Below are 14848 nucleotides of genomic sequence, written 5' to 3' on the forward strand. Positions count from 1 at the left end.
CTGCATTCATTTTAGCCAGCAACAGTAAGACAAACTCTGACAATTTATATCAGGGCCCACACAGTACATTAAAAAAAAAACAAAAAACCTAGTTGGGTGAACCTTACATTTAATACTTTCTTAATTGTTTTTTTCTATAACCCAAGTAGTAAACCACATACAAAAGACTCACGTTGAATTGTGAAGCTGTTTATCAAACGTTTTTTAAGAGAATTTACACAAGAATGTTTTGACCCCCCCCAAAAAATAATGTGCCTAAGCTTTAAACAAAATTCACATTTTATTTAGATTGAAATAAACTATACAAAATTGATTTTCTTCACCAAAAATAACAGCAATATTTTCCATATTTTTCTAGATAAACCACAACACTTATTTTGTAGGTTTTCCAGGTTTTGCTTATAAATCAAGATGAGGCAGTAGATAAGAGTCATGGGAAAAGACAGAAAAAAAAACCAGACAAATCAGTTGTCAGTACCCATGGCCTCTGATTCTGTCTCAACCATGAAACAGAAGTGTTCAACATATACCTGCTACAAAGCTTAGGAAGATGTAGGCTCCACAAAGGAATGTAAACAGCAACGAGATGTGGACAACAGCAGGCTTTTCCATTCAAACTTTGTCATTTGTTCCTTTAAGTTCGAGAAAGACAAAATCTACACGAAATCCTTGTTTGGCGAGCTCACAAGCTTTTCTCCGGTAATTTCTTGCAACTGTCCAGTATAGATTTTTAATATACTTAAAACTCCTATTAGTCAAAGGTCAATTGTGGGCTTCACTATAACATTTTATAAAATGTATTCCTTTCTCCCACACCTCTTCAAAATATATTTCTTCAAAGAATTCATAACACCCAACAAGTAGAGATCCACAGTGATAATAAATGCTATGTCTAAAATGACTTAAACAATTCCAGAGTGCCGTCAATAGAGATCACGCAAAAGGAAACATGGCACTTTCAACGTTGTCTTCTGGAAGAACAGGTAGGTCTTCAAAGCTTGAGAGTTCAAACAGGGGCCATTTAAACAGGTAGATTATCAATGGCTAATGTATTCAATAGAGTCCTATAGGCAAAGATATTTAGTGATTAAGTGGCCTACATACATCTTACGGCTTTTCTTCCAAATATCAAATATAAGAAAGCCTATTTTTAAAAGTCTCTTAGGTATTTTCCACGGTTTCGGAATTATCTGTAGGAAGCTCTGACTTACTTGTATAGAGTTTAATATATGTGTCCACCATTAAATCCAGGTCGTGTTTTATATCAAAATTTATGTTAAGCAAAGCCAAGTTACTTGACCTTTGGTCTGTCAAAGTGTTCCTCAAATATGCTTTAAGACGCTTTCGTCCATTTTCATACCGCTCATTCTCAACCTTCATCACAGGAAGAATACACAAGACCTTCAGCAATGCATACACATTAGGAAAAAACTTGATGTCAGGCAGGTGGAGGGCTTCATAGATGGTGGACGGAAGCTCTATATCTTTCCCCCTGTGTTTCCATTTGATTCTCCAACAATGAAGCTCAGCTGACAGCGTGTCAGGATTGGGTAAGTCACTTCTATACATGTCAGCATGGTGTTCCTCTGACGTATTGAATTTGAGTTGTCCCATGACTGAGGGTACCAGAGATAAGCATTTAAGAGCTTTGAGATGCTGTTCTGAGAATATATCTTTAAGTTCCTGAATAATGTGCTCCACTGTTGGGACACTTAGGGTTTCTTTATAGTAACTCTCAGAGGTTAGCTGAGATTCCAAGTTACCCTGGTGAGCTCTGCGGAATTTCCCAGGGAGTTTCATTTGAATATCAAGTTTGGTTGCCAAATTTGTGGCTTCCTCAAACCAAAATTCATGATAAACTTCAATATTTTCCATCACTTCGTTGAGTGAATGCAGTACTGCAGTCAAGCTACCGGCTGCAAAGAAGACATCAGAGGTTTGCCCCTGGAGGTTTTTCCCAAAGGCTCTTGTAAAAGATAGGACATTTTTAAGAACAACAATAGTAACAATGAAATCAAAATCTGTTACTGCACTGCAGAGTACAAATGCTCGGCCAGCTATACAGTTATTCCATCTAATATTTGTGTCACTATTTATACCATCTAAACATAAAACAAGTGCTTGCAGGAGTTCCACCAAAATTTCAAAAGCATCATGCCTGCCTGTCCACTGAGAATGGCAGATTTCCTTCAGTTCTTTACCCCTTTCTTTACTGTTCTGAAAAAGAACAGAAATTACGTTGTCAAGTTCTAAAAGCAGTTGTGGTGATCGATGGAAAAAAGAACAAACTTCCTCAATTGTTCCTAATGCAACAGATACTCCCATAACAGGTACTGATTTTGCCAACCACATATTTAAGGCACAGGAAGAGCAGAGTGTGTAGATAGCTTGGGGATATTTCTCTAAAAGTCTAGAAGCAACAACTTTCATTTTGGAAGAAAATCCGCTAGAGACAATGTAAGCCTGGCCACGACAATACTCCATATTTAATCCCCACTTCTCAGTTATCATAGTGTGAAATTTCACAGCCAAAATTTCTGCATCGGCTTCATAAGGCAGGAAGCCTATAAATTCCTCTCTTAAGTTATGAGATTCATCAACAAACCTCACCAACACAGGTAGGTGCTCTTCCCCTGCTATGTCCACTACATCATCAGTGATAATGGAAAAGAAGTGTGAGTCTCTCACTTCCCTGAGAGTTTCTTCTCGAATACAGCTCTCACAGATCTCTAGCATCTGCCTCTGCTGTGTTTTTGAACAAAACAGCGTGTTAACTGCTGTTGTCTCAAACCGCTTTCTCAGAACCTCTTCACCAGAATTTATCCGACACTCCAGCAGTGCCTGAAAGTTATCTGGAGTAAAGAGACCTTCTGGGATTTCATCAGCCTCATGTCCATCCAGAGGTATGTTTTGCTTTCCCATCAGAATCAAGATTTCAAATAGAGATTTTAGGTATTCTTTGTTTTCCTTCTCTTCAAGGGTTAGAGGTAAAATGTCCTCATCTTGCCCTTCACCCTCTTCTTCGCTGGGGTTCTGAGCATTGCTATTGTTGGTTTCTTTATGTTTTTGTTCCTGCTCAGAAGTTTCATCAACTGGAAAACAAAGAATTAATTTTACAAACAGGCTCATGAAAAACCATACACAACAAAAAATATTACATCTTTGGTTAAATATTTAAAATCCACAAACTCATTCATTCAATATTCATAGGGCATTTACTAGACCACAGACTAGGACAGAGATTAAAATAAGACACTAAGATAAGACACATTCTAGTGAGAGAGACAAACAGTGTAAAGAGATATATTTTAATCCTAGATGTAAATGCTGTTATAAGATAGGAATAATTTTTTTTTTTTTTTAAAGAAGTAGGGGGGGGGGTCTCACTATGTTGCTCAGGCTGGTCTTGAACTCCTGGCCTCAAGTGATCCTCCCACCTCAGCTCCAAAGTACAATGATTAAAGGTGTGAGATACCACATCCGGCCTAATTTTTAAAATACACTTAACAAGACATTCCACATATGTAATGAATGACAGTCCACGCCCTCAGAAAAACAAAGTGGGACAGAACTAATTACTAAGGTACTGTGCTTAGTATTTTATATGCATCACATTACTCTCTGTTCAGGCAGGTGGTATCGGCCCCACTTGACAAACAAGGACACTAAATAACTTGCCCAAGATCACAAATACAGTTAGAAGAATGGAAGTAAAGTTGAAATCCAAGTGTGTCTGGCTCCAAGATCCATGCTGATGCTGTTTTTATCAAACCATTATGCCACACATTTATATGGGAGATGGGACAACTGTACAAACCAGTATAATATAAAGGAGATTAATGTAACTCTTAGGGCTAGTATTAGAATATCACACATCTTAGCCTAATCTCTTCATAGGGGATAGGAAAACTGAGGCCCTACAGGTTAAATGCCCTGCCCATAGTCATACAGGTCAGTGGTGACTGTAGGAAAAGAATCCAAATCTGAGGAGGCACAGTTAAAACCTAGTTCTTAGAACATAAGACTAGGGCCGGGTGCAGTGGCTTACGCCTGTAATCCCAGCACTCTGGGAGGCTGAGGTGGGTGGATCACGAGGTCAGGAGTTTGAGACCAGCCTGGCCAATATGGTGAAACCCCATCTCTACTAAAAATACAAAAATTAGCTGGGCGTGGTGGCACATGCCTGTAGTCCCAGCTACTTGGGAGGCTGAGGCATGAGAATCATCTGAACCCGGGAGGCAGAAGTTATAGTGAGGCGAGACTGCGCCACTGCACTCCAGGCTGGGCAACAGAGTGAGACTCTGTCTCAAAAAGAAAAAAGACTACAGAGGGTGGTGGGGAGAAACAAAAATTCAGAAGTTGCATTTGATGACAAGGATAAATAAGGGAGACATGAACAAGGAGGGCATTTCAGTTGGTGAGAATTATTCCAGCAAAAGCACTAAGGTAGAAGAGGAAAGCAGGCTGTCCAAGTACAAAGGGAAATCTAGTCTGACTGGAGCCCGTGTGATCCATGCTTCAGAGCTTCATAAGGGTTCAGCAAAATGCAGGGAGCATCCTTCCTTCACCCCTCCTCAAATCAGATGACACTGCTATTCATCATACGTGACACAGCAGTGGTTCTATACTAGGGAGGCTTCCCAAGCCAGAAAGCAAGAGGTTATCCTGGACGCCTGCCTGGCTGGCTCCCTCCCTCTCTCCATTATTTCTCCACTTCCAATTAACAAGTACTAATTCTCTTGCTTTTATTTTTTTCAAAAAGAAGTTCATTAAAGAGCAAAGAGTACAAACTGAAAAGTCAAGTCCCTCTTCTTTTGGGCATCTTTCCTAGGTGTCATAGGTATACAAATTTCTTAAGTTCCTTGAATCTATTCCCTTTAGTCTCTCTACCATTGCCTTAATTCAAGGCCTTTCAACTTTTATTTGGTCAGCTGACAGTCCAACTAGCCTCCGTGCCTCCAGTGTTACCTCTTCTAATCCAACAGAGTACTCTATGGAAATCACGTCCCTGTTATCACCTACTTACAAACCCCTCAATGGTTCCCTATTGCTAATAGCCCACAAGTCTGCAAGTTCTGGCCTCTGGGGTCCTCTCTAGGCTCATTTTCTAACCATAATGGGTTATCAAAAACTTTAACAACACTAAAATGAGTGTAGTTCCCCCAAACAGCACCCTGTTTCATGCACAGAATACCTTTCCCTCTCTTTGCCCAAGTCCATATCTCCTCATCCATAAAGAGGGAAATAACAGTACTTATCTCACGGCTATTGTGAGAATTAATTAATGCAAGTAAAGCACTTAGAACAATGACTTGGCATCAGTAAGCACTCAATAAAATACTATGTTAATAATAACAGCAATAGGAGGAAGAAATAGAGGAGGAGGAGTAACTAATAACTGACAAGAAGAAAAACAGCCACTAGCCCTCGTCCTTTGGTGACATAATTTGGACATCAGCACCTACAGAAAGGCTGTTGTGACCACTACTCACAATGGCACTATGTGCCCCCACAGCATTTAGTCCTTAAACATTTACCAAGAATTTATTACATACCACAACTGGGTGGCCAGAAAAGAGATTCAGTGCATGCCTCTACTGTTGCCCTTCCTTCCCTACAATGGAGCACTGTGTGCCTGCCATCCCTACCACACTGAGAGAGGAGGCGTCACCTCCATGAGGCCTGCATATAGCATAGTGTGTGGCATTGCAGCACTCAATAAACACAAACTAAAATTAGACTTTAGTCTCATAGATAATTCCAAAACACAGGACAAAGTTGAGCACACTCCTACATTCATTCTCAAGGTAGGTTTTCAACACAGAACATATTTATTTGTCCTTACCAGGTCAAGGCCTTTTTAAAAGGCATTCAGAAGTTGAGTCATTAACACTATCACTTACTTTTTTTCTGTTTCAGTGTCCTGATTTCATCTTCACTCTAAATGTCAAGAAAAAAAAAAGAAAAAAACAAATCATCTTTAAAAAACTGACCTCTAGTGTATCATCTTAGACTCACAAATACAAATGCCTATTGAGTCCATTTAATTCTTTCAAGAGCATAAATTCTTTATATAGTATACATTCTTCAAACAGACAGACAATGAGAAAACCAGAATAAGCTCTTAATGACTCCAAGGTTATAACAAAGTCTTAGGGAAAAAAGAATACATCATTTTACTTATTTTCTACCTAAATCATCGTAACTTTGGGTTATAAGTGTTTACTGGCTAATGAAAGGCACAAAAATACAACATGGCACTTGGAGTTAAATTCAAGAGGACACATATCATCTTACTTCCGAATTTAACCCTGGAGATGTCCCATAAGAAGGAGATTGCTGAATCTCAGGACTCAACACAAAAGTGATGAGAAATCCCTGAGAAGCGGAAGGTGAAAGAGTACCAGCATGGAAGAGATACACAGAGCATAGCAGGCCAAGTGGCACCAACAGGGTTAGACAAAGGAAGAACTTTCCAGCTGCATCCTTTACTTTCCTTCCAACCCTCTACAATGCTTAAATCATGAGCCACTCTGTTACTTTTTGTGGCAGAAAAGCAGCAATGCTAGTGACAGCTGAAGACAGCAGGATGCCTGTTGGGCAGCACTGGACATGGTGCTGATAACAAGAAACATCAGCAGGCTGGTCAACCTGGACATCCCCTCCTTATCCTATGAACTGCACGTTTATAAGGATGGTGGGTCAGGAAGAGTATGCCTGTTGTGAGATATGTGAGGCTCTCTGAGGGACAGACTACAGGGAAATGATAGCTACAGGACAGCAAGTGATTGAACTCCTCATCCTGATACATATTACACTTCGTATCTATGGATTCAACCAACCATGCATTGAAATGCCGGGGAAAAAAATGGATGGTTGTATCTATCTTGAGCATGTACAGACTTTTTTTCTCATTATTCCCCTATATAATGTAGCATAACTATTTACATAACATTTACATTGTAGTAGGTGTTACAAACACATAAATGTATTAAGTATCATAAATAATCTAGGTATTATTTAAAAATGGATGGTTGTGCCGGGCATGGTGGCTCACGTCTGTAATCCCAGCACTTTGGGAAGCTGAGGTGGGAGGATCACCTGAGGTCGGGAGCTCGAGACCAGCCTGACCAACATGGAGAAACCTCGTCTCTACTAAAAATACAAAATGAGCCGGGCGTGGTAGCACACGCCTGTGATCCCAGCTACTCGGGAGGCTGAGGCAGGAAAATTGCTTGAACCCGGGAGGCGGAGGTTGCGGTGAGCTGAGATCGCACCCTTGCACTCCAGCCTGGGCAACAAGAGCGAAACTCTGTCTCAAAAAAAAAAGGATGGTTGTGTCTATACTGAACACACAGATTTTTGTTCTTGTCATTATTCTCTAAACAATGTAATATAACAACTATTTACATAGCACTACATTGTATTAGGTATTATAAATGATTTAAAGTATACAGGAGGATGTGTGTAAGTTATATGCAAATACTACACCACTTTATATAAGGGAATCAAGTATCTGTGGATTTTGCTCTCTGAGGGAAGGTCCTGGAATCAGTCCTCCATGGACACCAAGAAGAAAGCTGATATGGAGGACTGTAATGTAAGTGTCAGTATTCATCTAAGAGAAGTCCCAGGAAAATAGAAATAAACAAATAGAGGGGAAAATGCATAAAGAAAAATAAAAACTAAGGATTTCTCAGAATTTAAGATGTAAGTCCTCAGTTGTAAGAGGACAAATTAAGGTACATAAGAAAAAAACTCACATCTAGATATAGGTTAGCAAATTTTAAAATGTCAAATATAAAGAAAACTTCTAAAAAGCTTTGAGGGAGAAAAAGATTACCTAAAAAGGAACAAGAATCAGGCTGGCACAGACTTGAATAGCAATAATGGATGCAAAAAAATCAGAAAGAATCAACATCACATAGACTATATGTATCCTCTATGTATCTCTTAATAACATTTAAAATTTAAAATATCAAATAGCTTTTAAAAATAGTTCCACACCTGGAAACTAAGAAAAACAATCTATGTTAACAAAATAGAGAAATTACAAAATACCTACAGAAAGACATGACAGCACTATATGTCTAAAGTTGTGGGGTATAGCTAAAATGGACCTAAGAAAGACTTTTATAGCTTTGAATACACATAAATATGAGCTAAACATTCAAGAAGCTATAAAAAGAGTCAAAAAATATATCACCCTCATCAAGGAAAAACCAATAAAATAGTTCATAAGTACAACAATCACTGACAAAACTACTGGTTCTTTGAAAAGATTATTAAAGTTTCATAAACTTTTGGAAACATTAACAAAACACAAGAAGAAAGAGAAAACCAATTAAGACAGCAGAATGGCAATCAAAACTTTCCCTCACCCACCCCAAGCCATCTAATGGTTTTACCAAGTTCTACCTTACTTTCAAGAGCAGATAACACCTACCTATACAAAATTTTTCTAGAAGAAAAAAAAAAAAAAAAAGATACCCAACTTATTTTATGAGGCCAATAGAACCTTGATATTATAACTGGGTAATAAGAGTACATGAAAAAAAAGTTACAGGCCAAGATTCACAAATGTAAAATCCTAAATAAAATATTGACCAATTGAATCCAATGGTATATAAAAGCAAACAGACATATTGCAATCAACTAGAGTTCATTACAGAAATGCAGATGGTTCACAGAAAATCCATTAGTATTACTTATTGCATTAAAGAATGAAAAAAATGAACTTTTCTATTAAATACATGCAATGAAAGCATGTGATAAGTTAAATATAAAAACAGAATATAGGTCAGGCGTGGTGGCTCACTATTGTAATCCCAGCACTTTGGAGGGCTGAGGTAGGAGGACTGCTTGAGCCCAGGAGTTTGAGATGAAACTGGGCAACATGGCATGACCCCATCTATAAAAAAAAAAATACAAAAAAATAAGTCAGGCATGGTGGCACACACCTGTTGTCCCAGCTACTTGGGGGGCTGAGGTAAGAGGATTGCTTCAGCCCAGGAGGTGGAGGCTGCAGTGAGCATTGTCTGCCCCACTGCACTCTGGCCTGGGTGACAGAGTGAGACTCCGTCTTAAAAAAAAACAACAAAACTCTGAATATGGGAGTAGAAGGGAATTTCCTTAACTTGATAAAAACTAACAATACCAACAGCAAACATTATACTTAATGCGGCAAGGCAAGTATGACATTACTAGAATTGTTCAACATAGTACCGGGATCTTGACTAAACAAGACAGGCAACAGAAAAAATTAAAATAATAAGAACTGAAAGAGACAAATTTCTCCTTATTTGCAGATGATACAATCAGTAACAGAGGAAAAACTCAGAAGACTTATTAGGATTAACTTAAAAAGAAGTTCTTCAAAAGTGCTGGAAACAATTTCAACCAGAATATATCATCTATATCAATAAGAACCATAATGTATTTAAGAAGTGATCTAAGGAAGAATGTATACATTCTCATTTAAAGAACTGTAACAAAAGCTCTCAAAATTTTTCATTTTCTGTACTCCTAAAAGTATTCTAATATTCTTTTCAAAAAATTAGTATTTAGTTTTGTCAATGATTGCTGTTATTTGATAGGTATTTTATGGGATTTTTTTTCTATTCATGGATAGAACTAGTTAATACTTTACAATAGTTTATACTGTAACAGTAAACTAGTAATATTCGTTTACTAACAGTAATACTAAACTAGTAACAAATTTACAATAGCTAATATTGTAAAGATGTCAATTCAAAGCAATTATAATGAAAATCCCAAAAGAAGTTCTAGGAGAACTTGACAAAAGGACTTTCAAATTCATATGGAGGAGGCCGGTGGCTCACGTCTATAATCCCAGCACTTTGGGAGGCCGAGGTGGGCGGATCACTTGAGGTCAGGGGTTCGAGACCAGCCTGGCTGACATGGCAAAACCGCGTCTCTACTAAAAATACAAAATTAGTCAGGCGTGGTGGTGAGCGCCTGTAGTCTCAGCTACTTGGGAGGCTGAGGCAGGAGAATTGCTGGAAACCGGGAGGTGGAGGTTGCAGTGAGCCAAGATCATGCCACTGCACTCCAGCCTGGGTGACAGAGTGAGGTTCTGTCTAGGGGGGGGAAAAAAAATTCATAGGGAGGAATAAAGGTCCACAAATAGTTAAGAAAAAGAAGAGTTAAACAATCACCTTATTTCAAAGTAAGATATATTACAATGCCATGGTAATAAAAGTGTGGTATAGTTGCAAACAAATAATACAGTGAAATGGAACAGAACTCCCTAAAACAGCCTTATGTAAACTTGTTATATAACAGAGGTGGCATTTTATGCCAGTGGACGAAAGGAAGAATTAACAGACCATGTTGGGAAAACAGTTTCTCTATAAGGAGAAAAAGTTATTATAGATCCCTACTGTACATCATACATACTAACTCCAAATGGATAAAATATCTAAATAGACAGGTAAGCATAGAATAAGGAAAATTAGATAAATGCTATCTTTAAAAAGCACACAGTAGGTGGACTGATAGGACATATATTAAATACACTAGCATGGACACCAACTGGTAGGGAAAGGAATGGTAATGGTAATAGCGGGTGAAGAAGGAAAAATAATAAAGCAAAATAAGGGCCTTGCTAGTGGCAATGATGACAAAAAGCCATGGACTAAGGAGTTACTGTACTTCTGTTCACCTAAGGTCAACAAAATACAGATAGGTGTCAATCCTCAGAACTGAAGGATATCCAAGGAACATAAGAATATGTGTAAATTATGCCATATACAGAGATTTCAATGTTTTTTCTAAACCCTGTCCATATTTAATAGTGATAGAAACCTTATCTTTAAAACATTCCATGTCTCCACTTTTACACTTTCCCTTTCTTTATTCCTTTGTGCTGAACTCTGGAAACACCTCAGCTCTATTTTCCTTACTACGAAAGAAAAGGTAGCTTTTTCCTTCTTCTCCAGAAGGGAATGAGCTAGTGGCCTGTAATTAACAGTACACTCTGGACCAAGTCAACAAGTATCAACTGGCTAACTTTGACGGAGATTTTCCAATTTAAATACTAAAACTCATCATCTCACATCTAGGCTATTTAACAACCATAACATTTATTTCCCGTTACATTACCTCTGAAATAGAGAGTAATTTGGATTAATTTTAACATAAATGCATCTGTATTTGATTTCATAGTATTATGGGGGAAGGTGGGAAAGCTGAAAGTACATAGACATACCAGTTCTTTTATTCGTTTTCTATGTCTACTATGTGGGTTGTTCAAATGACTGGTAAGATCAAATATTGTTGGTATTGCATTATCTCGAAGAACTGTCCTATAAGGACTCTGAAAAAGAAAATTGTGTTAATTCAGAGTTGGTCCTTATAAATACATTACACATCAATAAAATTCTATGTTAATGACCTCCACAATATTCCTTCAACTCCAGCTCTATAATGTATAGAGACTTACAGAATTTGATGTCAGTTCAGGTCAGTCTACTATTTCCAACTGTGCCTGCATTTGCCCTTCTGGCAATCTATTATAAATTAAGAAACTGAATTGAAGGTAGGCATAAAACATAAAATGTACTTGCATTTTGCATATCTGTTTCTAATTCAGCATCCCAGCTACTTTATCTGTACTGTCCTTCCATGAGCCCACCAAATCTACAGGAGGTACAAGTCTCCCAAAATAATCTGTACTCTTGTATGTTCCATAATAATGCATCCCTATTTTACCTAATGTTCCACTTTTGCTAATATTACTGAGACGCATCAAGGCACAGTGAAAATATTGGACTGGGACCCAGGAGACCTAGGAACTAGTCCAAACTCTACCAGTGAGTGACTCACTAAGACACCCTGGCTAAATTACTTTCCCTTTTTGGGCCCCAGTTTCTTTTTCTGAATAAAATTCTGGTATTGAACTAGATCAACATTTCCTAAAATGAAATTATTCACATACTAATGATCACAATGCTTGTCATTTCAGTTATATTACCATCTGTATTTTTACACAATCTACTCATTTTTTAGTTAACACTGTCTTAAGTAATAAAACTGTAGGAGAATGATCTGATGTTTTTATCTTATGTTTTTAAAAAAGTTTTTACAAATTTTATGTTTTTAACACATACTACAAAACTTCTAAAATAAAAATTGATTCATCTGCCACATGAAACCAACTCTCACGCCACAAGTGATATTGATATACATAATCACATTTTTGCAAATGCTAATCTAGGTATTTCTGTATTTCTTTCAAGTCCTAATCATCTTATGAAAGAATGATCATACTCTACCCTACTTCCTGTTAATTTCATCCAACTTGGCTAGAAGCTGGATGCATACTTAGATGGTAACAGTTCTACTGCCAGCCCTGAGGAGGCTGAGTAAGAGACAAGAAGCTTATTAAAAGGGACAGTAATAAATAACTGCTATTACACTCCCCCAGACAGTCCAAAGAATAGTGCCTTTAATTTCTTCCTAAATTTGCAATGATAAAGACATACTTCATTTAAACAAGCTTTCTTGGAAGCAGTGATTATTTCAAAATATCTAAGCATGTTCAAAGAACATGCCAAACAAAAATAACAGCTTCTAAATTTGTTCACCCAAGGAAGGGAGGTCAGGAAGACATGAAGGGAAAACATGTATCTAAATGGAACACACTATCTTGGGTTGTACCCAAAGAGTTGTTAAACACATTTGGGATGAATTTCTATTCAGAGTCAATATTTTCTAGTTCAATTCCATGCCATAATAGAAAACACAAAGATGATTCTCTGACTTCCTAGTAACACTCAACTTCTAGTGCTGGGCTCGTGATCCTGAGTCTACTAGGGAGGCTGAATGAGGAATTGGTTAGGGACACAATCACTGAAGGGAGTACAAGTTATTATACTCAAAGCTCCCCCATCTTTCACACCGAGCAAATGTCCCCAAAATAAGCAAAAACACATACACAGTCAATTCTTGATATCTTACTAATTATTAAATAAGGAGGGGAGGAATAAAACATTTTAACAAATTTTTAAAAGTCAAATCAAATTGATTTTCTATTTGCAAATAAAGCAAGGATATTATAGATCAGAAAACAGAATGTATGAATGAAAAAAATGACATTTTATAAATATTTATTTTGGCCAGGAATGTTGGCTCACACCTGTAATTGCAACACTTCGGGAGGCCTTGGCCGGGTAGACGGCTTGACCCCAGGAGTTCAAGACCAGCTTAGGTAACATGGCAAAACTCCATCTCTACAAAAAATACAAAAATTAGCGAGGTATGGTGACACGTGCCTGTAGTTCCAGCTACTTGGGAGGCTCAGCGGGGAGGATTGCTTGAGCCTGGGAGGTCGGGGTTGCAGTGAGCCATGACTGCGCCACTGCACCCCAGCTTAGGCAACAGAGTGAGACCCTGTCTCAAAAAATAATAATAAAAATATAAATATCTATAAGGACACATGCCAAAAAAAGACAATATTCAATTACTACGTATGATATCAAATATCTCAGTATCAAGATTTAATCTTTAACTGCTGAATTAAGGTTTGAGCATAAAACAATAATCTTACTCTAGCATCAAAATAATAAAATATTTGGCTCCGGCCAAATTCAGTGGTCATGAATGTTTACTGATGAAATCTTTTTTTTTGTCTGTTTGTTTAAAGACAGGGTCTCACCACCATGTTGCCCAGGCTGGCTCTGAACGCCCAGGCTCAAGCAATCCTTCAGCCCTGGACTCCTGAGTAGCTGGGACTACAGACATGTGCCACTGTGCCTTGCTACTGATGAGATCTTCAATGCCAAACTAATAAAGCCAAAACTCTTCAACATTTAGATACAGGTATCAGAAAATCCAGGGGTTTTTGTTTGTTTGTTTGTTTTTGAGACACAGTCTCACTCTGTCACCAAGGCTGAAGTGCAGTGGCACAATCTCACCTCACTGCAACCTCGGCCTCCTGGGTTCAAGCGATTCTCCTGTTTCAGCCTCCTGAGCAGCTGGGATTACACGTGTGCACCACCATGCCCAGCAAAATTTTTTTTGTTTTGTTCTGTTTGGTATTTTTAGTAGAAAAGGGGTTTCCCCCTGTTGGCCAGGCTGGTCTCAAACTCCTGACCGCAAATGATCCGCCCGCCTCAGCCTCCCAAAGTGCTGGGATTACAGGTGTGAGCTACCATACCCAGCCCAGAAATCCAGTTTTTAATAACAACATCTCCTAGACATATAGAAAGAACATTTTCTCACATTTGGATTCATTTATTCAAGATTGAAGAATCACTTAGAAATTTAAAAAGCAAACCTGGCTCATCTTTCTGTTCTATTCTCTAACTAAAGAATGTAAGAATGAACTAGCCTTTAAATTTCTCACAATCTGGTTAGAATTATCTAATTAAGATACCATATTTATTACTAATTAAGAGACCATATTTATTACTAAAATAAAAATGCAAAAATGCATATGGCAAATGTATTTAAAACAATTTGGGATATTTTTACTTAATGTCAAGAACCTAAAAGTAGTTTGCCTTTTAAACATACGAAACCTTTTATTTTGGTTGATCATTATTACCCTTTTAACAAATCAAGGCAAAAATATTCCTCAAATATTTGTGATTAAACTGTTGAACCGGAATTGGCTCACCTCCCAATGACTTCACAAGTATCTGCTTCAATTAATTTTGAGAAATAAAATAACCCAATCATTCTTTAGTTTTCTGATGCCTCTGCAAAATGTATCTGAAAAAAATATCAAAATAAATTGCTGCATAACAACATATAGTGTACCTTTGAATCAAGTTTATGTCTATCCCAGTATCTGAGGTGTTACATTAGTTACACTGAAACAAGT

The 14848-nt window shown here is 37.7% G+C and overlaps 1 protein-coding gene across 1 annotated transcript in view; it reads right to left on the reverse strand.

Annotated features, from left to right (window-relative positions):
* Positions 1-261: 261 nt before the first annotated feature.
* The window catches only part of THAP12 (THAP domain containing 12), a 31211-nt gene continuing 16624 nt past the window's right edge, over positions 262-14848 (reverse strand). Inside the window, exons 3-5 of the mRNA XM_002822262.5 lie at positions 11231-11338; positions 5904-5940; positions 262-3092 (exon numbers count right to left, since the gene is read on the reverse strand). Coding sequence (XP_002822308.1) covers positions 1162-3092; positions 5904-5940; positions 11231-11338 — 2076 coding nt within the window. The 3' untranslated portion in view covers positions 262-1161. The remainder of the gene's footprint in view (positions 3093-5903; positions 5941-11230; positions 11339-14848) is intronic.

This window comes from Pongo abelii, chromosome 9, assembly GCF_028885655.2.
Source record: "Pongo abelii isolate AG06213 chromosome 9, NHGRI_mPonAbe1-v2.0_pri, whole genome shotgun sequence".
Classification (NCBI taxonomy): domain Eukaryota; kingdom Metazoa; phylum Chordata; class Mammalia; order Primates; family Hominidae; genus Pongo; species Pongo abelii.